Source organism: Phocoena phocoena, chromosome 16 (genome assembly GCF_963924675.1).
Source record: "Phocoena phocoena chromosome 16, mPhoPho1.1, whole genome shotgun sequence".
NCBI classification, from domain to species: Eukaryota; Metazoa; Chordata; class Mammalia; order Artiodactyla; family Phocoenidae; genus Phocoena; species Phocoena phocoena.
In genome coordinates, this window is record NC_089234.1 from 24,518,565 (window position 1) to 24,543,952 (window position 25,388).

General features: G+C 55.3%; 1 protein-coding gene across 1 annotated transcript; it reads left to right on the forward strand.

The window, feature by feature from the left end:
* The first annotated feature begins 990 nt into the window (after positions 1–990).
* On the forward strand, positions 991–25,388 carry ITPRIP (inositol 1,4,5-trisphosphate receptor interacting protein). The gene is made up of 2 exons (XM_065894694.1): positions 991–1,115; positions 21,586–25,388. The coding sequence occupies exon 2, from the start codon at positions 21,599–21,601 to the stop codon at positions 23,267–23,269; it is 1,671 nt and encodes a 556-aa protein (XP_065750766.1). The 5' UTR covers positions 991–1,115; positions 21,586–21,598; the 3' UTR covers positions 23,270–25,388.

The following is a 25,388-nucleotide window of genomic DNA, read 5'->3' on the forward strand; positions in this document are numbered from 1 at the left end:
GGGCCGGCGTTGTGTCTCGATTTATATTTCCCTCCAGAGAACAAAATAGGTGGCCCCTGGAATTCCACAGCTTGTAAAACGCGCCGCGGAAAACGCTTGTAGGCGTGCTGGAACTTAACCCCTTCCTTTCCGCCGGCCCAGAACGACTTTTAAGGGCGCCTTCCCCCGACTCCCTGTCCATTCGCCCTAGATTACTCCAGTGGCCAGATTCCGTCTCGCCCGATCACCCTCCAGTTCTGCTGTCCCCTCTGCAGTTTCTGGGGTGGTCGATGGGCAGACCTCCGCGGCGGACCCTGGGTCCAGCCCCTCCTAACCCTCATGGTCCACCTTAAGGAGCCTCCGCGGTCGGGAGTAGAGGCGGGTGTTTTGTTCTTATAAGGAGGAAAAGTTTCTTTGACATCCAGGAAATGAGTAAGTCTGAAGCCCTTTAGAGCCTGTTGATGGGGGCCAGAAGGCGGGAGCCGGCCGGGGTATCGCCGTCCCCGTCCCTCTAATTACCGGGCCGGACGCTCAGCCGCAGCCGCCGCCGCCGCCGCCGCCGCCGCCAGACAGCGGATTCGGGGCTCCCGGGACCCGCGAGCGCAGGCGGGTCTCGCGCGGTCTCTCCGGAGCCGGAGAGCGGGGACCAAAGCTGAACGTAAGTACTGGGCCCGCGGCCGCGAGGCTCTGCGTCTTCCCCGGGCATCTCGAGTGCTGGAAGGAAGAAGAGGGACCAGGCGGAGCTGCGCCGGAGATGGAGGAGGATTGGAGCGGGGTTCCCGCCCGGCCCTCCCAGGTCTGGGCTGACTTGGGGAACCCGGTTACGAGCAAAAGCGGGGATGCTGTCCTCTCCCTCCTCGCGCCGCGCGGGGTCCTGCGTCCCAGCCTCTCCGCTCGGGCCTCTCCCGGGCCGCGGAGACCCCAGTGGGCGCTTCGTTGCAGCCCCGCGCGGCTGGCAGCTCCTCCTTCGCGCGCACCGAGCCGCGGTGCCGGAAGCGGGACCAAGTTGCTGTGTCTACCGCCCCGAAGATCCGTTACTTTCGACCTTGCGAGCAGAGTGCTAGAGCTGAAAGAGTGGTCGAGTCGTCCTGCTCCTTCGCTCCCTTCCCTCCTTCCTTCCCTTCCTGGAAGAGTAGGTGTGAAGCCTGTTTTTTCTCGGTTTAACGTAGTGAAGCTATGAGGTTGCTGGAGCCGATTAAAGCCCCCGCCGCTTCCTCTTTCGGGCCTATTAGTGGAAGAGACCCCACGCCGTGCAGAACTTTCTCTTGGTGCTGCAGCTAGTCTGCCACCTGACCTCTGATAGCATCCCCAGACCCCTTCCCAGAGTTTCCAACTTCCTGGCTGCCGGGTGGAGGGACTCAGACTCCCCAGGGCTGGGCTTCCCATTCAAAATGCTCTTTCTCTTTAAAAATAAAAATGCTGCCTCCCAGGAAGGGAAAATATTTTACTGAACCCTTCAGGGACCACGCTTTGCATTTTGCTCCTCGGACTGGTTTGAGCACCACCCCTCCCTCCCCTCCCCCCCCCCAAAAAAATCAAAACTAGAAGAGTACCAGCCACTGGCAGATCCTGGACCCTATCCTTTTGGATCTAAATCGGTTTCAGAGTCCTGTTCTTTTTTTCTTTGTTCCTCTTTTGGGTTTGACCCAGGGCCCTTCCCTTTTACAAACCAGTTCTACCCCGGAGAGGCTGCCAGGTAAAGTACATCTGTGCTGGGTGCAGTCACAGGTCCAAGTCAGCCTGGACAATGGCCTGGTAGACAGGTAGAATTGCTGCCATTCACCTCTTATTAATAACGCAGTAGGCTGTGCTTTTGAATCCTCATTCCAGCCTATGTGCCTAAGTGGCTTTCATTGTTTGCTAATTCCCTGTGTGTGCTGCTGCTCTCGGCCATCCTGCCCTCATATTTTCCACTGTGGGTAACCATAAAGTGGTTAGACTGACTCTCCACTGGAAAGGCTTTTGTTCAAGTGCCATCCTCTAGCTCCGCAATTTTCAAAGATGCAGCAGTTTCAAGCTCCAGCTTTCGGGTGGCAAGGATCTGAACTTTTATCCTCATGGCATCAGCCCCCAAGTTGTCACCTTACCAAGAACACCTCCTGGCTCCTGCAGTGCCCATGAGGGAAACGAAGATGAGGGTGTGTGGGTGAACTTTTTATCTGAGGGCAAGAAAGGGGAGGAACTTCTGGTAGAGACCTCTGGCAAAATTGCCCACCTGAGAAGGTATCATCTGGGAGGAACCTGGTTTTGTATTTTTTCCTTCTTGGACCCCCTGGGGTCAATAAAGAGAAAGAAGATGGGGGATTCTGTCTGAGGGAAAGGGTGCACATCTGGGTGGGGGTCTGGAGTGCACAGCCCTGTTGTCACTTGTCCGCAGGACAGAGGATGGAATGCCATGGAGGGTCTGGAAGGTGCTTCTTGTGGGGTACTGGGCTCTGGCCTTCAGGAATCTCCAACATTGTCACTTGAGAAGAGGAGACTTGCTCTTTCTGGCCTCAGAGACTCACTGGGTGGGAGAAGCAGGAGGCAGATCTTATTTACTTAGAAGTAAGGGGGAACTTGCCGACAACTAGAGCTCCTCAGTAGGTAAGGTGCTGCCATCACTGTCAGCAGACAGGTGACCATCAACAATTACGAAGAAGGTCCCCTCAGAGTCCAAGACACCGTGGCTCCATGTTTGGGGTGCAGAGTCCCCTCAATAGGAGGGCAGCCCCTGGGGGATCCTGGGGAAGGCTTTACCCCCCGAGCGTCCTAAGGGAGGGGCAAGTGCTCCAGGTGTGCTGGGCACCTGAGGAGCAGAACCGTACTTGTGGCTGGGGCTAATCTTGTCTTGCTGCGAAGGGGGACATAGCCATGAGAGTGCCGAGAGCTGATAATAATAACCTCCAAGGCTGCTGCAAGCCTCTTCCATCCTTTGCATGAATTAGAATAAGGTGCTTCCTCTTGGCAAGAGGATGGCACCCTGGTGCCATTTAGAAAAAGGGGCCTCATCTGGGTGGACAGAGCCAAGGCACATAGCTGGGCAAGCAGCATGCGAGCTGGATTCATCCTCACCACCCCGCAGCCGGGTGTTCTTGAGCAGTGTACCACCCATACAACTGTATACAGCAGCCCTGATAACCAGCAATTAGTGAGGGCTTACCATTTGCCAGGCTTTTTTTTTTTCCAAAACCACTTTGTCTGTATTAACTCATTTAATCTTCTCAGTAGCCCAGGGACATAGGTATTGGTATCCCCATTTTATAGTCAAGGAAACTAAGGCACAGAGAAGTATTCAGAATGTTCCAGTCACTGAGCATTCACGGAGCAAGAAGCAGGTTAAGCTTCAAAAGCTAGTTTGGTTGGGGGGCCCTCATGAAAAAGAGAGAAGGGCGGTTGCTCTTTTTCTTTGTCAAAGGAAGTAGTACCTGCTCTCAGCTCAGATGGAAAAAGACGTAAAACTCACCTGGCAGCCAAAAGAAAGGAAAGGAAGAGGCAGGCCTGGCCTCGGGGGCTGATGGAGTGGCCTGGCCCAAGCCTCAGAAGGCTTTCCTTCTTAATGGCTAGACAGCACGAGGTCGTAAATCCAGTTTAGGGCCTGGCGTGAGGGTGATGAGTACGTGCTGCCTGGGTGTGGTGCAGAGGAGAGGCACCACGCAGGCCCCTGAGCTAGGCAGAGAACGCCTGTCGGAGTGGACGATGGGAGAAGTATCTGAACACGCTGTCCTGACAATTCCAAGCCCCACAGGCCCCATCCCCGTCCCGTGCCCTTCACGTGCAAACGCCCTTCCCAAGCTCGTCCAGGAAGACTCCAAGACTCCATTTCACAGCTCCATATATATGGTCATTTATTTTTCACACAATACGTTTCAGCACTTAATTAGGTGCAACAGAGGGTTTTACTACGTACTGTCTATATTTTAAACAAAATAGGCTTCTCAGCTAATGGGAAAGTCACGATGTCTCCTGGAAAGGGTCGGCTGGTGCCTAGCTGATTTCCCAGAAGGGTGGTGTTTACCTGCAGTCATGTCACCTGTCCCAGAATCTGGCTCTTAGCTGTGCCCTCTAGAAACCCCGTCTCCACAGTTTTCAGAACGGTTTGGACTTGGGCTGCTAAGTCATCTCAAGAGAGCTCCCCGAAGTGAGTGTACAAATAAAATTGCTAGCGTATTAACTTGCAAGGAGACTTTGTGACTATCGTGCAGCCTGAATGATACCTGCTTCTTGCGTCCTGGGCAAGGCACATGGGAAACCAAAGATCAGAAGGCAGCTTCTGCTCGGCAAAGCTGGATTCAGATCAGGGGAGGGAGAGGGCAGGGGGAGTGATGGTCCAATAGCACGTACTCTGTTCACTTCTGTGGCTCCCTCACCAGTGGAGAGATACCTGCCAGGTAGACTAGCACTCCTGTATGCTATGTGTATCTCCTTGGCCAGTCCCTCAAAGGCAGTGTACCGGTAGGATTTCTCCCTGTTCTCTTTCATAATTTAGCAGTTTTTATTTTATTTACTTATTTCATTTAGTGCTTTCTTAGCATTAGCTCCCGACTACATTGAGTTGCTTTTGCATAAGTTAAATAACTACTATAAAATTTCAGGGTTGTAGGTTCAGGCCACAGGGGTAAATGCTGCACGCAAATCAAGGGGGTGGTCAGGTGACCTGGATGGGTCAACAAGAAGTCAAGCAGAGCAAAGAAACATGGTCCCTAGTCAACACGGATGCTCAAGAAGTGGAAGGCCCAGGGCTGGCCACTTACTGCAGCCCCCGTGTGAGCATGGGCATGGTGAAGCAGTCCTAAGTGCTTTGCTTTGGCTGCCTTAGCCACCTGGCCTGCCCAGCTGGCCTCTTTGGATTTAAAGGGCTCTCCTTGGTCTCTGTCCAGGCCCCCTCGTGGCTCATCTTTAGAAAGCCACAGCCTCCAGGTGCCGCAGAGCCAAGGAGGTATGACTCACATGGGCTTTGGAGTAGGGAAGGCTTGGGTTCAGTCCTGGCTCCACTGCTCAGGAGCTGGGTGTTCTCAGTAGTTGGGCAAGTGTGTTGACTACTCCAAGCCTCAGCTCTGTCATGGGTAAAATGTGGATAACCCCTCCTAGGGCCTGCTTACAAAACACTGAGCGCAGTGCCTGGTACAGACCAGTATCTGGCTGGTATGAGCTTTTAAAGACAGTAGAGGTCAATGGAGGATCTACATTCTCTGCCAGATTGGGACCCTCACTTCCCGCATTAGTGCCACTGCTCCTTCCTCTGAGGTCTGGGCAAACGGCAAGGCCACAGGGACCCAGATTATCCCAGATGGTAAGAAGGAGATCATTGGTGCCCTTGCGTGGGGTTCATTCAGAGCTGAGGATAAAGCTGCCCATCCCAACCTTTTGACTGACACTTGAAGAGGGAAAGTCAGGTTTGAGGCATGGCCTAAACAGGCATCCAGAGGGGAGAGAAAGGTGAGAACGTTTTCTGGGACAAGAAGAGCATCATTTAGTTGTGCCCAAGAGGTGTACAGGATCCTCCTGAGCAGTTTGGGACCTGTGACGTTTTCCTGTAGAAAGCGCATCCCCCTCCATCCACATGGCCTACCCCATGACGTCAGCAGAATGGAATACCACACAGGTGATATCACTGTTGCCCAAGGCAACACCTCCACCTTAAGTCGGGCTGGGGGGGTGGGGAACAGGAACCACCCAACTGTAAGGCACGTTGAGGAGGGAAGGAGCTCAGAAGGCATTACATCCACAGGTATGTTTCTTAGAGGATGGGCCAGGGGAAGCGGGCGGGGCTGCAGGCCACAGGTCTGGGCTGTGAGCCAGTTGGTGGAAGGCCTTGGATTTGCCCCGAGGGGGCAGAGCACAGCTGTCAGCATGCTATCTTGTTTAGTTCTCTGAACTGCAACTGGGGCAAAAGCATGACTCCTAAGGGGCTTCTGGTGGCTTCCGTGGCTCTGGGTCTCCCTTCTACAGCCTGAATCAACCCGTGAAGGGCGTAGGGCAAGAGCGGGCCAGAGCAGTGATGGGGAGATCAGAGAGGTGCTTTCCCTTCTTCATCAACCCCCGCTCCCCCAAAGGAAAGTGAGAAACAAGGCTGCCCACGTCCTTCCTGTGGGGGCTGACTTAAGAGAGAACCTTCATTCATTGATGGAGCGAGTATGTACTTACTGTGCGCCTACCATGTGCCAGGGCCCTTGCTGGGGCTCCTGTGGCCTCAGAGCTTGCGGATCAAAAGCACTCAGAGGAGGAATGTCCGGAATCCACTGCCCCAGGCATAGGTACCAGCTGGAAATAGAAGCAAAGTCTCAGAGTTCACCTCTCACCCAGCTCTGGCATTCCCTGTGGGATTCTAGGTGGGCTAAATGAGACCTGTGGAATCCCTTCCTCCCCAGCAGTTTATGCAGGAATTTGAGGGTGTTTGAGATGTACCAGAGATTTGGTGAGTGGTGTTAGAGAGGACAGCCGTGTTCACAGTGTCCTGCCTAAGGACAGAATCCCACAAAGTCTGAGTGTCAAAGGTGAGAAGACAACAGGCAGAACACCAACCCCAGGTCCCCTCCTGCTCTGTGGTATTGACAGACAGGGCTCAGTTTCCCTGTCTGTTTAATGGGGACAGTAATGGCCAGTACCAGGTCATATTCAGAGCACTTTGAGATCCTCTGATGGAAGTCCCAAGAAAAAAATTCAAAGCCCACAACGTTTACCTGGCTCACTTCCAGGTGAATAACACAGTGGGGCACTCTGCTGCCCAGGAGGAGGGGCTCTGCTTGAAGCCCAACCGGACTTTCTCCGTCCAGGTTATTTTCCTGCAGCAGATGCAGGGGAGTCTGCTACCAACCTGCATCAAACCAAAGGGAGTGCGTTATCATTTTGGCCCTGCCGGTTGGTGCAAAGCCACGTGCTCCTAACTGTTCTCCTGGGAACCTGTTTCAATAGCCTTCTTAGTAGCAGTCAGGGGACCTGCCTGGGGTTCATGAAAAGGTCCTTTGTTTGCTGAGACTTTGTTTCAGAGTCACTGAGGAGGCAGGCATGCCTGGGCTGGAGGGGAAGAGAGTGGGGATGCCTGGGTCCCACCCCCGTGTGCTGCCCTGGAGGCCCCCATGCATCCATGCCTCTTCCTCCTGATGCCTCACCCCCAAACCCACCACCCAGGGTTAGAAGAGACCTCACTCCTTTTTCCCAATCCACTGCAGAGGAGGCTTCCCCGGGAAAAGCCATCTCCGATATCCCAGGCCACACTCCCAGAATCTCTGGGTGGAAGGAACATCATAGGTTCATTAAGTCTGACTCCCTGCTTCATGCCCATATTTCACCTAAACTGTCACCTGCTTTTCCCTAAACAGTGCAGGGGAGGAAAGCCCACAGGTGCATGACTGATGTTTCACGGGTCACTGAGCAACATGGTGTCATGGGAAGATCGGAGGCTTGAAAGTTGGGCAGTCCTGGGTTCAAATCCGGGCTCTGTGATGTTGAGTGGATGGCCTCCCCTCTCTGTGCCTCAGTTTCCTTATGATGATAGTGACTCCTTCAGAGGTTTATTGTGAGGATGGTACAGCAATGTAAAGCATTTTGCACAACGTTTAAATCTCAATAAAAGTAGTACATTGGTTGCTATTTACTAAACCTTCCCCTGGGTGTCAGGGCCACGCGGCTCGTCTGGTATTCTCCAGAAAGGGGGAGTTGCTCGTCTGCTTCTTCTCTTACCTGATTTGCATGAAACCCTGTCGTCCTCCGTTTATCGTCCATTTCTACAAGGGTCTCAAGCGAGGATGTGGGCGTCAAGGAGAGACGCAGCTGGGGGTCAGATAACTTGTGTCAGAGTTCATTCCTGGGTCATTATGGTGGTCAGCGCTGGTGGTGAATCAGTCAGCCTGCAATTAGCTGAAGGCTGTCCAGGGCTAAAGTGGCTGTGGTCTGTCTCCAGGGGTGTGTCTGGGTTTTTGCTCACATTTTCCGAGTCGTTTACCACTGTTAGTGCTTTGCTTTGCTTTTCTAACGGCAGGGTGCCTCCCAGAAAAAAAAACTTAGAAGTTACTTCATCCAGGATGCCCTACTCCATTCCCATCTCAATTCCTGCTCCTGGGAGTAAAGGCAGTGAGGTTCTTTTCCCAGTCCTGACTTCATCCAGGATGCCCTACTCCATTCCCGTCTCAATTCCTGCTCCTGGGAGTAAAGTCAGTGAGGTTCTTTTCCCAGTCCTGACTTCATCCAGGATGCCCTACTCCATTCCCATCTCAAATTCCTGCTCCTGGGAGTAAAGGCAGTGAGGTTCTTTTCCCAGTCCTGACTTCATCCAGGATGCCCTACTCCATTCCCGTCTCAATTCCTGCTCCTGGGAGTAAAGGCAGTGAGGTTCTTTTCCCAGTCCTGACTTCATCCAGGATGCCCTACTCCATTCCCGTCTCAATTCCTGCTCCTGGGAGGAAAGGCAGTGAGGTTCTTTTCCCAGTCCTGACTTCATCCAGGATGCCCTACTCCATTCCCGTCTCAATTCCTGCTCCTGGGAGGAAAGGCAGTGAGGTTCTTTTCCCAGTCCTGACTTCATCCAGGATGCCCTACTCCATTCCCGTCTCAATTCCTGCTCCTGGGAGGAAAGGCAGTGAGGTTCTTTTCCCAGTCCTGACTTCATCCAGGATGCCCTACTCCATTCCCGTCTCAATTCCTGCTCCTGGGAGGAAAGGCAGTGAGGTTCTTTTCCCAGTCCTGACTTCATCCAGGATGCCCTACTCCATTCCCATCTCAATTCCTGCTCCTGGGAGTAAAGGCAGTGAGGTTCTTTTCCCAGGTCCTGACTTCGTTCATTCATTCAGCAAGCAAGCAAGCATCCATGGAGCGCCTGCACCTTTAATGCCAGCCATCAGAGACCAACACCGGTTTCTCCTTCTACGTGCAGTAGAGGAGCTTTCAGTGTCGCTGCCAGATGGGCAGGAGGGAGCTGTGAACTTCCCAGGTGCCAAACTTCCTGCTGTCCCTCTGTGGCAGCCCCTGGGGGCCTTTAGAAGAAAACGGGGAGGTAGAGGAGACAACTTCACCCTGTCCCCAGTCTTCTGGAGTTGCTGCAGGGATACAGGCCACCCCCCTCTGCCCAGAGGAGTCCCTAAGATGCACCCGGCAGGATTTAACAAATCAAAACGGAGACCTGGCCTTGTCACCAATACCAATGCCAATAACAATGTCCTTTACAGAGCGCGACCATGTGACTGCCATGCCATGAAGTAGGTGCTGTTGTCACAGCAGATGGGAGAACCAGGATTCAATTCTGGGCCTCTGATTCCAGAGTTTGGCCCCTTTGCTACTAAGCCTCTACAAAGTGTTAAGCTCTTCTGGGCTGAAGAGCTTTGAGCTATTTCTTCCTGGGCGGCCTTGGGAGGGGAGTATAATATGTCCCGGTGAACTCAGCAGTATCAGTGGCTGCTTGTACCCTACACCAGCCTGACCTGTGTGTTGGTTCTGGGACACCTACTGTGTGCCATGTGCAGCCTCGAGCAGAAGCCAGGACAGAACATGGGCATCCTCACAGCCTCATCACTCCATCCCTGCGGCTGGAAGACCATGTGGCTGTAGGTCGTTGTTCTGTGTAATTCACAGGGAGGGTGACTGTGTTCACAGATGATTCTGGGGGTCATTTTTCTAACAGTTCCTGGCCTTACAGCCTAGGGCCCCGGCTTCCCCTGGTGGAGGAGAACTGGTTTGCTCTGACGACCGACGCAGTTCTGGTGAGGGAGGACAGGCAGACTGCCTGCTTTGTTTTCAGCCCAGGTCCCTGCAGCAGAGAGCACAGCCAAGGGGCCAAACACAACTCTTAAGTTTTTTACAGCTGTGTTGGCCTCCCACTTGCCTTTGTGTCTCTTGCTGTTCCCCTGTATTAAGATGAAAGGGGTCTTTAGATCTTTGCAGTCACAGAGCATGACTCGTGTGTGTGTGTGTGTGTGTGCGTGTGTGTGTGTGTGTGTGCGTGTGCGCGCGCTCAGGAGGCCCAGAGCACTTCCCTTCTTCCCCATCTCTCCCCCTCTCCCAGCCCAGCTGGGGCCCAGGCATTGTGTCAGGTACACCCAAGCCTGAGGGACCAGGGTGGGAACGCAGCCTGGGACTTCACCGTGTAGGGGCCAGCATCCCTCTAAGCCAGAACGTGAGTAACAGGAGTAAGAGGCACTGGGTGGGGAGGGAGGGAGTGGGGGACCTGGCTGTTCTGTGGGGGACCTGGCTGTTCTGTGGCCACAGAAAAGCCCCCGGGGCCCATCCCCCCACGCCCATGCCGGAGACGCCGGGGTGTTTTCCTGAGCTGGGCTCTCTTTGTTCCCATCCAGGGCTCACAGGGAAGGAGGCTGCTGGGCACCGACAGGCTATTTGATCCCATCCATCCCCAGCTGAGCTCTGAGCGGGTGGCCGAGCGTGGGCCCTGTCTTCCCTTTGTTGTCCTTCGTATTTACTCTCGGCTTCCTGCTCCACCCCCTAAGTCCCTCCCCTAAGCCCGCGAGTTTGCCGGCGGCGCGTCGGGAGCCTGCTTCCCCCGTCCCCTGTTGCAGACTGCCCTCCCTGCCCCGTGGCCAAAGTGGGGTTTGTCCTGAGTATTTGCTGCTGTACTTGGAGGCCTGGGGTGTAGAAAACGCAGGGTGAAGGGCGAGACAGCGGACAAGTTTGGGAGCCCTGGCCTGGCTGCCCTGAGGTGGGTGTGCCTCTTCCCTCTGGGCAACCGCTCTTGTGAGTGACGTGGGGCCCATGGGCAGAGGGGAACTTACAAGAAACACTAGTTCAAGCCACGCCAACGTCTGACAGTCGTGAGGGCTGCTTCGCTGTGGGAAATGGTTAGCACTGCGCTCGTATTGTTAAGACGCACCCTGTGATTTCAGGTCTAGAAACCTGATGAGGGAATTGGGGGTCAAGGGAGGCCCTTGGGTGCACGCTTGCTGTAGGAAATGCATCCTTCCTAAGAATGGAAGTGTTTATAGAGGCCGTCTTTAGAAAGCGGGTGTCTCCCATGTGCAGTGTGTGAACTGGTGGGTCCCCAAGGTCGCCCGCCCTGTCCTTAGCACACTAAACAGGCAGCCCTGCATTTGGTCTCTGCCAGGCGCTCTGCAGAGCGTCAGGCAAACAGGCCCACCTTGACCCAAGAGGAGCCCAACCAAGGAAGGCAGTGGGATAAGACCGGATCTCAGGCAAGCAGCTCGCTGTGATGAAAGGACAGCCTGGGGTCCACCGGGCAGACAGCAGGGTCTGGAGCCTTGGGCCTGGTATGGTGTCTGGCTCTCCTCTGCTCTCTTCCTACATGTGTGACCTTGAGCAGTTGCTCAACCTCTCATCGCCTTGGGTTCCTGCCTGGGAGATGGGGCTGCTGCACAGGTGAAATGAGCTCAGAATAAAGGCTTGAGGAGCCAGTGTTTGTTGGGTCCCTGCTAGGGGCGCATCTATGGAGACACCATCTACACGAGGCACCAGACGCCAGCCTGCACTCGGAGGGGCTTAATAAATAGGCCATCTCCCTCCCCTTGTTCTTCTATCCCTTTCAAGAAAGGATTTGTCTCAGAAGTTGGGGGAGGGAGGGATCTGGAAGAATCTTGGAAGCAGTTTCTGAAATGGGCTGGCTGTGAGGACCATTGGGTAGGGTTAGGCGTGGACATTGCAGGGAATGGTGGGAAAGTAAGTCTAGGAGGTGTTCAGAAGACAGTAGATAATCTGAAGCGGCCTGGGCAGGAGGGGAGTGACCTGAGAAGTCCCCTGAGGCTGGTTGAGACCAGGCCCTGAACATCAGACTGAACTAAAGCTCAGGCCTGTGTCTCATGGACACAAGAACTCCCTGAAGTGGGGCAGGGAGACCTCTAGGGCCAGGGCTACCTGAGGTATCTGGGAATTAGGGAGAGCTTAGAGGAGCTGATTCCAAAGGACCACACCAGGCCAGAAGGGAGAGTCCCATTGGTGTGGAAGCCCCAGGCTTTGGTGCACAGCGATGGCTGCGGCAGCTGGGGGTGTTGGAGGTGCCCAGCAGAAATGGGAATGTCAGTGGCCAAACTGGGAGGGGAGGGGGGTGCATTGTGCTTTGAGACTGCATTGGCCTCCTGGGACTGCCATAACCAAAGACCACAAACGCGGTGGCTTAAAATAATAGGAATCTACTGTCTCATAGCTCGGGAGGCCAAAAGTCTGAAATCAGGGTACTCGAAGGACCACACTCCCTCCAAACGCTCTAAGGAAGAATCCTCTCTTGCCTATCCCAGCTTCCTGTGGCTCCAGACCTTCCTGGGCTGTGGAGTATCACTCCATCCTCTGCCTCTGTCTTCCATTACCTTCTCCTCTTTGTCTGTTCTCTCCTTTTCTGTCTCTTTATAAGGACACTTGTCATTGAATTTAGGGTAATCCAGAACTGTCTCATCTCAAGAGCCTTCATTTAACTACACCCGTAAAGATCCTTCTTCCAAATAAAGTCCCATCCACAGCGTCCAGGTATTAGCACATGGGCTGCCATTTGACCCACTGCAGTGACTGCCAGAGGAGCCCTGGGGAATATGGATGAAAGGGAGGGAGGTGTGGGCCCTGACTCAGGGCTGCCAGGGGAGCCTTTCCTTATCTCTGTGACCTGCAGGCCTCCTTGTCATCCCTTAGCCTCTGAGACCCCAGGCCGCAGTCTGTCTGTCCTAAGATGCTGTGATTTTCCATGACTCCCTGTGGGTCAGGGCCTCTGCTGTGGGGAAATCAGGCAGCATGGCTTGGAGGAAGGATGCCCTGTCCTTCCTGGGAGATTGATGGCTTCCCTGCCTTTTCCATCCCTTGCCCACCAAGGGACATGCATGGGCTATGATAGAGGAGCGGAAACAGGAAGGATGTGGGCTCTCCCACCCACGTGGCTGGAGTCCAGCCCACTGTCCTTCCTGCACCTGGGCTGGCTGACTGCATGACCCCAGTCCAGAGGATGGGTTTGGCATCCTGGTGACTTTTTTGGAAACGCCTCCCTCTTCCGAGAGTGGGCCTCGAGGAAACCTCACACTTTGGCGGGTATGGCTGGGCATCCTCTGTGAGTCTGGCCAGTGTGGCCATGTGCGGCGACAGCAGAGCTGTCAGTGGAAAGGCCACTCTCCTTGCAGTGTGCACTTTCCCACGGGCCCATCAGTAGGTCCACCTCTCTGGCGTGGGGGCGGGGTCTCTGCTCTCCCCCTCATTCTGCCCTGCTCCCCAACCTCCATCAGGGCCCAGTCTTGACCCTTGGGGTTTCCCCAGGTTAGGGAGGGCTGGTGGGGGTCCAGCTCTCAGTCCTAGGGACCACAGGCCTTGGTGCACACCCATTAGGCCACACGGTCTCTCTCTTTCCTTCTAGTCTCTAGAGAGGCTGTGGGGAAGGCACGTATAAGCCCCTAGCACAGGCTGGTTAGCATTATTCTGAGGGTGGCTGCCAGGGCCAACTGGGAGACACTGGGATAGAGTCAGCCCTGGACTTGGGGTGAAAAGTCAAGCCAGGGGGGTATTTTGGGGAGTCCTGGATGCAGAGGTGCTAGCAGGTGGTGGTATGAGGGGGAAGAGTAAGGCGAGCCCCGGGGTCACGGGCCGCCTTGAGGGATGCTTGGTGGGGAGTGGGGGGCAGCAGTGGGCAGGGAGAGGAGGCGGGTGAGGGGCAGCAGGCTCTGGGTGGCCCACCGACATATTTTATTTGGCTCACATGAGTTTTAAAGAATTTTTGAAAGAGTAGAAGACATTGTAAACTTGGGATTTTTGATAAAATCCAGATTTCTGGCTTCTCTTGGGGGAAACAAAAAAGATTATGCCATTTTGGGTGCATAGAACCGCAGTACGGTAGCTCCCCCTAGAGAAGGGCTGTTCGGCCCAGTTGTCTGGCGTCGGCAGCCAAGCTCATCTGCGGTGGGGAAGTGTCCCCTCTCCACGCCCCTACTCCAGGCATGTCTCCCACCGCCACTCCTGCCCCCAGGAAGGGGAAAGGAGATAAGGGAAGGAGCCCAGTGGCCCTGAGGGTGGCAGGTCCCAGGAAGGTGACACAGGCTGGAGGCTATGACAGAGGTCCTGCCCAGTGGGAGGGGTGGAAGGTGATGGAGGAGGTCACTGCAAAGGCACTGAGAAGAGGAGGCCCTGGGGGCCCAGAACCACACCCTTTCTACCCACTTGCTCAATTAATTTTTGTTGGTCCCTTCCTTCCTCCTTCCTCACTTCCTCTCCTTGCCCGCCCCTCCCTCTCTGCCCACGCCTGAGGCCGGCCTGCTCCCACCCCCCTGAACTGCCTCTCCCATCACTGTGTGGGACGCAGATGAAGAGAGTGGCTCTCTGGCCTTGCCCCTGCTGGGCCTCTCTCCTCTCCAGCAGGGAAGCCCCATCCTGTAAGGGTGGCAGACAGTGGCTGCAGAGCTGCCCTTCTGGAACCCTCTGTGCCGAGCCTGTCTGTCCCCTGGCCCTGCGGCAACAAGGAAGGAGCGTGTGGAGACCCATCACTCGCACAGCCGGCCATCTCCTCCCAAGTATGGGATAAGCCAACTCCCACTGACACACTAGGCGCCTGCAGGTGTCCAGCCTCATGCCTGGTGCCTGGAGGGGGCCCTTGCTGGCACCGTGGGTGGGAAGGCAGGGACCCATGGGTAAACCAACGCAGTAAAGAGCAGGAAGGCGGCCTGACCCGCAGGAGTTTGAAGGGCAGGTCCCCTGGAGGAGGGGTCCCTGAGCTGGGCCTGTTGAACAGCAGGAAAGCTGGTCAGACTCCAGCACGCGGCCTGGGCTCTGCCAGAGAGGTGTGGAATCGGGGATGAGACAGGCGGGACCAAGGAGGGGCGCCTCACCAGGGCTCAGACGAACTGCTCCTGGGGCCCACACTCCAAACCAAGACTCAGGGTCAAACTCTGTGCTCTGCATTCAATCTCTCTTTTCTTTTCCTTCTTTTTTTTTTTTTGTCTGCGTGGCATGTGGGATCTTAGTTCCCCAACCAGGGATGGAAACCACGCCCCCTGCGTTGGAAGCGTGGAGTCTTAACCCCTGGACCTCCAGGAAGTCCCCTCAATCTCTCTTTTCTTACAGTCCTGTGTCTCCAAGGCCTGGGAGACTTGGGGGACAGTCAACCTGATGATTTTGGTGGTTGCCACTGACAGTGATGCCAGGGAGGTGGCAGGGCTCACTCAGTTTCCCATCAGCCCCTGGGGGATGGAGGTGGAACAGAGAGGGGGGCAGACTCCGTCTCAAACTGCAGTCCAGGGAATCTTAGAGGCCACCCAGTGCACCTCCCTGACCATCAGTCTCTTCACAAGGTAGGGGTGTTGCAACTACCTAACCGGTGTTCTGAAAATTAAATGACAAAACACACGCAGAGTAATTAGCTTCCTATCAGCTGTTAATGAAAACATCATCACCTTTCACTAAACGTCTCCTGTCTGTGAGGGTCTACAGCGTGATGTTCAGCCTGCCTGGACCACTTTCACCTTCACCCATCTCTCAGTCAAGTGTGTCTCCTCGTTACGCCTCGGTAAAATGGGGCTTAGATTAGTACCACTCTAAACTCTGACTTTCTTAAATTTGTGCATTTATTTCCCCCAAACAACATGTATGTCATTAGCCAGGACTGTGAAACTCCAGCACAAGGCCAAGCACACGGGAGGGGTTCAGCCCAAACTTATCAACGGTTTGGGTCTCCCTTAGCCCCTTCTTTCTCAGGAGGCCCAGAACCTAAGCAATGGGAAAGGGACTCAAGTCACCCAACGGGGCCTGGGCTACAAGTGCCCTCCCCTGCCATCAGCGCACCTCCTTATTCCATTTCGTAAGGACACATCACCTCTCCTTTCGGCTCTGAAGATGACGCCAGGGCCTGAGCTACTTTTGCTGTGGTAATTAGCAGAGCTAATTGCATCTGACAGTCTGGGCATGGGGCAAACCCTTGGCGAGCTCCAGGATCTGGGCTGCAGTTTCACTGGAGCCCCACCCCCCTCCTCCCTGGAGGCCTGCCTGGTGTGGGAAGGGGTGTTTCGCAAGCTGGAGTGGGCATTAGAACCACCTGGAGGTGCTGGCCCCGCCCCTGGAATTTCTAATCAGCAGGTCTGGGGCGGCACCTGAAAATTTGCTCATCTAACAAGTCCCCAGGTGATATTGGTGATACTGAACCGCGACCACATTTGGAGAACCACTGTCCCGGGGGGCTGCCGGGCTGCTGGGAAGGGCGCCCCCGCTGCTGAGGCCACGGTCAGCCAGCCCCAGGAGGGGGCTGGCGGGTGACAGGGCAGAGGGGGGTGTTGATGAACACGTTGTGGGGCTGGACACAGGCTCCTGCTGGTCTCAGTTTGTTGTAAGAATTGTCTGGAAGGAAGGGGCATGGATGTGGAGCCAAGTAGATGGGCACAGGGAAGGTCACAGACAAGGAGGGGTCCCCAAAAGAACGGCAATGAAACTCTGCGATGCTGTAGCCTATTGCTCATTCGTCCTGTGAGGGTACTTGGTGGCCGTCTGCCTCCCACGTGGATTGTGGTGTTTCTACTGCTGAGGATCATGGCACGCTCATCTTCGTGGGCCCTGTGGCCCCCAGCATGTTTCTTGCACACTGTAGGTGCTCTGTAGACATAACACAGTGGAGAGAACTTGGGCTTTGGCGGAGGCAGTCAGAGCAGGCTTTCTCAGCCCAGCTCTGCCTTTTCTAGTTGTGGGGCTAGAAAATTACTTCTCCTGGGTTATGGTTAATCCACCTGTGAAACAGGAGTGACACCCACCACCTAGAAGGTTACAGGGCTCGCTGTGTGCAGTGCCCAGCACATCCTAGTGAGGGCTTGATAAACGTTAGTGTATCACTATTAGCCAACTTTTTTTATTTTTTTCCGGCCGCGCTGTGTGGCGTGTGGGATTTTAGTTCCCTGACCAGGGATGGAACCTGTGCCCTCTGCACTGAGAGCACAGGGTCTTAACCACTGAACCGCCAGAGAAGTCCCACTGTTAGCCAGCTCTCAGTGGCATTTATTGGATTAAACTGTGGTGGGTGTGCTATAGGGGTCTGGGGGCCGTGGGAATGAGGGACCCATGGAAGGGAGGGGCCGTCTTGGATTTCTCCCCCAGGGTCTCGGGCTTCCGGCCAAGCTCAGAGTAAGGGCCTGAGTAACCCATTGGTCTGGGCCCACCACCTGCAGCCCTGTGACCCTGGCCCTTTGCCAGGCTAAGTTTAGCCGTGACTTGCATGGGCCACTACGCTCTGTGGGCCGGGGCAGGGGTGGAGAGGAACTCAGAAGGTTTCCTGCCTGCTTCCGGCCAAGCAGGCCAACAAAAGCCCTGCAAGTGGCCCAGGTTTGTTTTCAAAGCCAAACCCAACTGGATGTCTCAGACTGCATGTATGGGGCAGCCTTGTAGAGGTGAGAGCTTTGGGCCAAGGCAGAGGTGGACATACTTGAACTTGGGGGAAAGGGGCCCTTTGGTGGGTAGTGTGTGTGTGTGGTGCGTGTGTGTGCGCGTGTGTACGCGTGCATGCATCTATCCACGGTTCTGTGAGAGGCTCTCAGCTACTGTCCTGTCCCTGTGGTCTCCAAAAGTCCAAACGTCCAGATTCTCTCCCCTCATTCTTCTGACCCCCGCAGCCCCTAGGGCAGTGTTCTTGTGACTTGGTTTGGGGAGGGGAAGTAGTGGAGGCTTCTAACCCAGCCCCACATCGTGGGCACTGAGCAGCCACTGCCCTGTTCACCATCACATAGGTGCCGCAGGCAGAGCCAGCCTGCACAGAGGGTACCAGGAGCAGAATGACAGCTGGGATCCCATCCCATCCATGGGAGGGTGGAGGCGGTTCAAGCTGGGAGTGAGTCAGAGAGAACTCCACCTCCAGGAGGACCCAAGGCTCCGAAGGCTTCTCCCCATTTACTTGGGGGCAGGTTGGAAGGAGTGGCGTGCCAAGGAACAGCGGTCCCAGGGGAACATTTTGTGCTTTCAGAGCACTTTTGAGCATGTGTTCCTCCAGGCCCATGGGAGTTGGGCAGGGCTGGTGTGCTCGACAGGTGAGAAAATAGGCCCATGGAGGCCAAGGGGGAAGGAGCTGGTATTGTAAGGTGCTGACCCTATGCCGGGCCCTGTGCTCAGCACCTGAGATGGATGGTCTCACTTAGCCTCCCCTTCCTATGAAGGAGGGCCTGCTGTTAGCGCCATCTCACAGGTACAGCCGTGGAGCCCCAGGGAAGCCAAGTGACTCACCCAAGCCCCCTCAGCAAGGAGCGGTCGTGGTTCAAACCTGGACCTGTCTGCTTCTACAGCCTGGGCTCCTTCCTGTTTCCCTTGTGCTCCTGTTGAGTCCTGTTGGTAACCCTGCTGTTGCAGTGTTCCTGTGGCTGCCTGCTTCCTGCCCAAGTCCCTTGTAGGGGCATCTCTGTGGCCCACTGCATCGCAAACCCCTGCAGGCAAGTTCATCTGCTATTCCCATCCCATCACAGCTACCCTTTTATAAGAAGACTTGCTCAGGGGCAAGCATTTTGCTGAGTGCTTTCTATGCATTATCTCCTTTACAACAGCAGGTATAATTATTCCCATTTTACAGATGATGAGACTGAGGTTCTGAGAAGTTGAATGATTTGTCCAAGGTCACATATCCAGTAGGTACACATGCTGGGTGCTAAGTCGGTCCGTCTCCTTCAGAGTCCATCCTCTTAGCCCCTCATGCACTGTGTCAATTGCTCCAGTTGGTTAGGAGTTTTGAACTTTGCCTGCCCCAGTACAGCCCATCATCTTCCAGCAGACATGAGGACATATACAGGTAGCCCTGTGGAAGCTGTTGGGTAGAGAGGAGGGAGACTTCCCAGTCACAGGACTTGGTGATGGCACCCCTCCCCAGCTGGTAGCATCCTACCCTGAGTTGGCGTGGCAACCGACCTCTGGAATCAGGTGCTGCCAAAGACTTTTGCTGTGACTTGTCAGGGCCCGCTGTGCCCAAATGTGGCTGCCTATAGTACAGAGGCCCGGAAGGGCCTCAAAACCCCCAAATTATCTCCTAACTGGCTGCTGCCTGGTATTCTACTATTAGTACTCCATACCTTTATCCTAAAACTCTGATCCACGTTTATCAGCCGGCCTTAGAGTTTTATCTTGGACCACCCTGGCCAAACTGTCCACTGATATTTGTCTAACGTAGAATCTGGGGCTGACCTGTTTCTTCAATTATCCAGCAAGCCGCTTCTTGTCTTGGGGAAGAGAAGCTGGCTGGCTGCCCCCGTTCTTTTTCCTCACCCCACCTCCCTTCCACTCTGAGACTTCCTCCACTTTCTCCTGTCCTCCATTTCCTCCTCTAGTAGAAATACATAAGGGCTTCAGAGTTCACCTCAGAGGCCTGAATGTGTCTGTACACTGAACTCTGCTGCTGCTGGACCTCCCTCCGCCCTGCCAAGCCTTTTGGTTCCCACTGACAGGGTGGGATCACATCTGAGCAGGAGGCTTTGCCCAAGTGTGGCAACTCAGGCCATCTATTGGGTTGGACAGAGAGTTTGTTCGGGTTTTTCCGTAACGTTGGAAAAACCTGAACAAACTTTCTGGCCAAACCAGTACATCCTGGCACTGCTGGGTAGAACCCACACAGGTGCTCTTACCTAATGACAGATACCTGCCTCTTGGCACCATTAGGGTAAGAACCAGAACAGGTGGCTTTCAGGGTGCAAATTCAAGGTCAGGGAATGGGGTGTATTGGCATATATTGGGGGGGTGGGCTCTTGGTTCTCCAACAATGACTTCCTTTGGCCATTTGCTCTCCTAGCTGAGGTCCCTGGCAGGAAGCAAGTGGGGCAAATGTAGAAAAGGCCAACTGTTACTTCCCAAGATTCCAGCCAGGGAGAAGAGGGTATAAGATAAGACTTACCATGTGAGTCTGCTTCTCAGACTTTAATGTGGATGATATTAAAATGCAGATTCTGGTTCAATAGGTCTGGGGTGGGGCAGAGATTCCGCACTTCTTTTTTTAAATAAATTTATTTTATTTATCTATTTTGGCTGCGTTGGGTCTTTGTTGCTGCGCGCTGGCTTTCTCTAGTTGTGGTGAGCAGGGGCTACTCTTTGTTGCGGTGCGCGGGCTTCTCATTGTGGTGGCTTCTCTTGTTGCGGAGCATGGGCTCTAGGCACACGGGCTTCAGTAGTTGTGGCATGCGGGATCAGTAGTTGTGGCACACGGGCTTAGTTGCTCTGCGGCATGTGGGATCTTCCCGGACTAGGGCTTGAACCCGTGTCCCCTGCACTGGCAGGCGGATTCTTAACCACTGCGCCACCAGGGAAGCCCCGAGATTCTGCACTTCTAACCAACTCCCAGAAGATGCTGCAGCTGCAGTCTGAATAGCAAATACTGTGTTGTAAGAGGTTGGTCCTTCCCCAGAAGTCACCTGAGAGCTAAAAATCCATTTATCCTGGAGGAATGGTGTGTCTCCTTTCACAATTAAGAAGTCAGATTTAAAGTTCAGAAGACTCGCGAGAGGAAAGCCAATGATTCAGTCACTCTGGTTGTCTCCTAGACTGTTCTGGGAAAAGACCCAGGAGTAGCCAGGAGATCAATGTCTGAATTTGGGGTGGAGCCTTCCAGATCAGAAGGAGAGGTTTACAGTGGGGAAAGATAAGGGCTCAAGACTGCTTCACTTACTGTTCAATGAACGTATGCTGTGCACCATTCACTGTGCTGTGTAGGCAGTTTGCATGGATCAACACATCCATCAACACGATGACCCTCTGGGTGCTCTGGCTTTCCTTTTGTACAGTAAGGAAACTGGGGCTCACAGGGGTGAGTTAACATGCCCAAGGTCACACAGCTACCCAGTGAGTGACAGGGCTGGCTTTGGAACCCAACCCTCCTGTTCTTAACCGCTAGGCTATACTGTACTGAGGAAACAAGCATTCACTGGAAGGCATTCACTGGGTGGGGGGGATGTCTTATACAGGACTATTTTGGTTTCAAGTGTTGGAAAGCAACTCAAGCTGACTTAAATAAAAAGGGAATGTATCGGGAGTTCTCTGGTGGCCTGGTGGGCTTTCACTGTCACGGCTCAGGTTCAATCCCTGGTCGGGGAACCGAGGTCCCACAAGCCACGTGGTGCCACCAAAAAAAAAAAAGAATGTATTGATTTATAGGACTACGAAGTCCAGAGGTAATGGCTTCAGGCACAGCCGGGTCCAGGGCATATGCTTTCCTCCATGTTGGCATCTTTCTCATCCCCTCTTTGAGGCAGCCAGAGAGCCACTAGCAGGTGTACTCCTGTTCCCTCAGCAACCCTAGGCAACAGGGTGAGTCCTTCTCCCCACCGGTCCCAACAAATCCTACCTCTGTCTCCCAGTGGCCAGCATAGGGTCATAAGCTCACCCTGAAACAACCACTGTGGCTGGTGAGGAGGACCATGAAGTAGCCGTGGGCCTGGGTTACATGCTCAGCCCTCCCCACCCAGACCATAAGGGCTGGGAGTAGAACAGGTTTGGTTCCCAGGGAAAGTGGGGAGCTGCTGCCAGAAAGAGGGCTGTCTGGGCGGGCCGAAACAGGTCCACCACTGCGGTTGCGTAGCCAGGATCGCTGCTGTGCGACTTCGGGGTTCTTGTTCCCGAGGCTAGGCTGGGCGTGGGGACGGGGAAGAACCAAAGGGCGTCCGTCCACCAGCTCGGCGGGGCGGAGGTCGGTGGGAGGGAACCATGAGGGAAGAAGCGGCACCGAGGGGAGCCCAGTGTGACCGTCGGCCTCTCTCTCCCTGTTCCCAGGAAAGCTGCAGCCATGGCGCTGGGGCTCTTCCGGGTGTGCCTTGTGGTGGTGACGGCCATCATCAACCACCCGCTGCTGTTCCCGCGAGAGAACGCCACGGTCCCCGAGAACGAGGAAGAGATCATCCGCCAGATGCAGGCGCACCAGGAGAAGCTGCAGCTGGAGCAGCTGCGCCTGGAGGAGGAGGTGGCGCGGCTGGCGGCCGAGAAGGAGGCCGAGAAGGAGGCGCTGGAGCGCTTAGCGGAGGAGGGCCAGCAGCAGAACGAGAGCCGCGCCGCCTGGGACCTGTGGAGTACCCTCTGCATGATCCTCTTCCTGGTGATCGAGGTGTGGCGGCAGGACCACCAGGACGCGCCCTCGCCCGAGTGCCTGGGCGCCGACGAGGACGAGCTGCCCGGCCTGGAGGGCGCCCCCCTCCGGGGTCTCACCCTGCCCAACAAGGCCACGCTCGACCACTTTTACGAGCGCTGCATCCGGGGGGCCCCGGCCGACGCCCCCCGCACCCGGGAGTTTGTGGAAGGCTTCGTGGATGATTTGCTGGAAGCCCTGAGGAGCCTGTGCAGCCGGGACACGGACATGGAGGTGGAGGACTTCATCGGCGTGGACAGCATGTACGAGAACTGGCAGGTGAACAAGCCGCTGCTGTGCGACCTCTTTGTGCCCTTCATGCCGCCGGAGCCCTACCGCTTCCACCCAGAGCTCTGGTGCTCCAGCCGCTCGGTGCCCTTGGATCGCCAGGGCTACGGCCAGATCAAGGTGGTCCGGGCCGACGACGACACGCTGGGCTGTATCTGCGGCAAGACCAAACTCGGGGAAGACATGCTGTGTCTCCTCCACGGCAAGAACAACGTGGTGCGGCCAGGTAGTGAGGCGAAAGACCCGCTGTGCGTCGGAGACTCCCCATACCTGGACACGATGCGAGTCCTGAAGTGGTTCCAGACGGCCCTCACCAGAGCCTGGCACCGCATCAACCACAAGTACGAGTTCGACCTGGCCTTTGGCCAGCTGGACACCCCGGGGTCCCTCAAGATCAGGTTCCGCTCGGGGAAGTTCATGCCCTTCAACCTGATTCCTGTGATCCAGTATGATGACTCCGACCTGTACTTGGTCTCCCATCTTACCAGGGAGCCCTGTGGGGGGACCCCGCCATCCAGCACAGATTGGCTCCTGTCCTTCGCTGTCTATGAGCGCCACTTCCTTAGGATGACCTCGAAGGCGCTGCCCGAGGGCGCCTGCCACCTCAGCTGCTTGCAGATTGCCTCCTTCCTGCTCTCCAAACAGAGCCGCCTGACCGGCCCCAGCAGGCTCAGCAACTACCACCTGAAGACCGCCCTGCTACACCTCCTGCTTGCCCGGCGGCCAGCCGCCTGGAAGGCTGAGCAGCTCGATGCTCGTCTGCACGAGCTGCTCTGCTTCCTGGAGAAGAGCCTGCTGGAGAAGAAGCTCCATCACTTTTTCATCGGCAATTGCAAGGTGCCCGAGGCCATGGGGCTCCCTGAGGCCATACGCAGGGCTGAGCCTCTCAACCTCTTCCGGCCCTTCGTCCTGCAGCGAAGTCTCTACCGGAAGACAGTGGACTCCTTCTATGAGATGCTCAAGAATGCCCCAGCGCTCATTAGCGAGTATTCCCTCCATATTCCCTCAGACCATGGCAGCCTGCCCTCAAAAGCTGTCATCTTGTAGAGCATCCACGACCCAGAGGGCCAGGACACAAGGCATCCTACATGTCCACACCCCTGGGGGCATGTGCAGGCCCTGTCCTGGGAAAACGACAGGCTTTGTAGGGCGCCGTGGCTCAGCCTGCCGGGGGAGCCAGACCCTGTAGCACAGAGGAAACAGAATTCCAGGCCAAAGCTGGTTTGCTTTCATGCCGTTGGGGCTTGCTGGTGAAGCTGTTGTCTGGGTTTGGGGACTGATCCTTCGCAGCTTACTTTTGGATCACCACCAATGGCCAAGATGATGACAGAAGTCTGGACGCTGAGTTACACACAATGCAAACATCGATTTGGGTGTGATTCTTTTCATATCCCAGGTCCAGTCGTTACTTGAATATCAACAAAAGATCTACAGGAATGCTAACAGGGACCCGTGTTAAGACCTTGCACCCTGATTTCTGGTAACCCTTGACCCCAGGCATCTGCAACCAAGCAGCGGGCACCAGTGTGGGAATTTGCAGCGTTCCATCCACAGCCTGCACAGTAGGGGTCCCCACTGTGGCTGCCGTTTTTATACTATTTAGAGAAAAGCCCTAGAGATATGCAAGGCCCCAGGTGGCTAATGTCCCTGTTACACAGAAGTGGGTACTTGGTGGCAGACAGAAGTTTGAGCTGGCCGTTGTTTCAGCTACACATCTCACTCAGGGTGCACCCTCTTTTCTCTGCCCCTTCTCCCAGGATGCTGTGTCCTGAACCCTGGGGGTGCCACATACTACGCTGGGTACAGGCATGGTATGTGGGCCCCTCACCCTCGTTATTCTCTCCACAGCTGGTCTCTCTGGCCACCAGTATGTTGAGAGGTGGGGGGCACTGGAGATAGACGATGAGAGAGAAAGAGGAGTACAGGGTCACTGGGGCAAAGGGCAGAGCCTGTTACCTGGGGTCTGGTTTGCAGGCTGGCCTCTGATGCCCAGTTCAGAGAAGGTCATAGAGCTGAGAGGTGAGGGATGCTGCAGCCCTGAGTTTTCCTCAGGGTTCCAATCCTAGAGCAGGGCGTGCCTGGAAACAAGATTGCTGTGGAAACCCAGCTCCACATGCAGGCCCCCAAATCCCCTTGGCTGTTCATTCCAGTGGGGCTCCCTCACTGCACAGAGCCCTCCCTTCTGGATGGGCCTTCCTGGCCACACAGATGACCAACACCCTAAGAGCCTGACAGAGGCTTGGCTGACTGGGACGCGTAAGGACAGACTACAAGCACAGCCCTCAGACCTCAGAGAGGCCACCTTGGCACTGCCGGGCTGCGATCCCTGGGCAGGCACCAGAGCCGGCGGTCAGAGCTGGCCTCGGTCTCCAGGCCTGGTTCAGAGGGAGTGGGAAGCCACTCCCTCCTCCAATTATGGCTTCACTTGCCCTTTGGGAGCTCCCCTCTTGGCATTGCCTCAGTAACCTTTGCAGAGGGCCAAGGTGAAGCAAGAATGAGTTCTCCTTCCCCAGCGCTCTCCTTCCATGGTTGAAACTGGCCGTGCCTCCCAGACACGTACCCAATTCCTCAGGGGTGTTGGGCTCCCCATGAACTGAAGAAAGGATCCTGTCTCTACCCCAGGAGTGCTCTCACCTAGCCTCAGAGTGTTCTAGAAGACAGACAGTTTGCCTGACAGGGTTAATTCACAGTAGGAGGCTCAGCTGTTATGGGGCATCGAAGCCCATAGGAAGCTGTAGGAAGCTTCCTTCCATGTGAGCTGGGGTTAGACTGGGCAGCACCTGGGTCTGCCCCTCCCCAGGCCCACATGGTCTCCAACAGTAACCCCAAAGCCCCATTTGCAGTTGGGGGGAATTTCCTTATTTATTGTCACCCATGCCTTTCCTTTCCCATCCTCATCCGATGTGCTTTGAGGAGACCCCAGCAACCAAGGAGCAGCCTCCAGAAGCCAAGACCAAGCCTGAGTCTCCGTCGGCTTCCCCTTTGCTTCCAGAAGAAAATTCACTGAGAACTTACCTTCCGGCCTCTTGTTTATACAGAGACAACAACTCAGCGGGGAAATGGGGATCTTTTATGCACCAGAGCTGCTTCTGAAGCAGAGAGCAGCGGGACTCTTGGTGTTTCATGCTGCCTTATTTATGTTAAAGGAAGAATTAAATTCTTGCAA

Coding starts and splice junctions, on each gene's coding strand:
- ITPRIP (XM_065894694.1), top strand. CDS start 21,599: ATGGCGCTGGGGCTCTTCCGGGTGTGCCTTGTGGTGGTGACGGCCATC.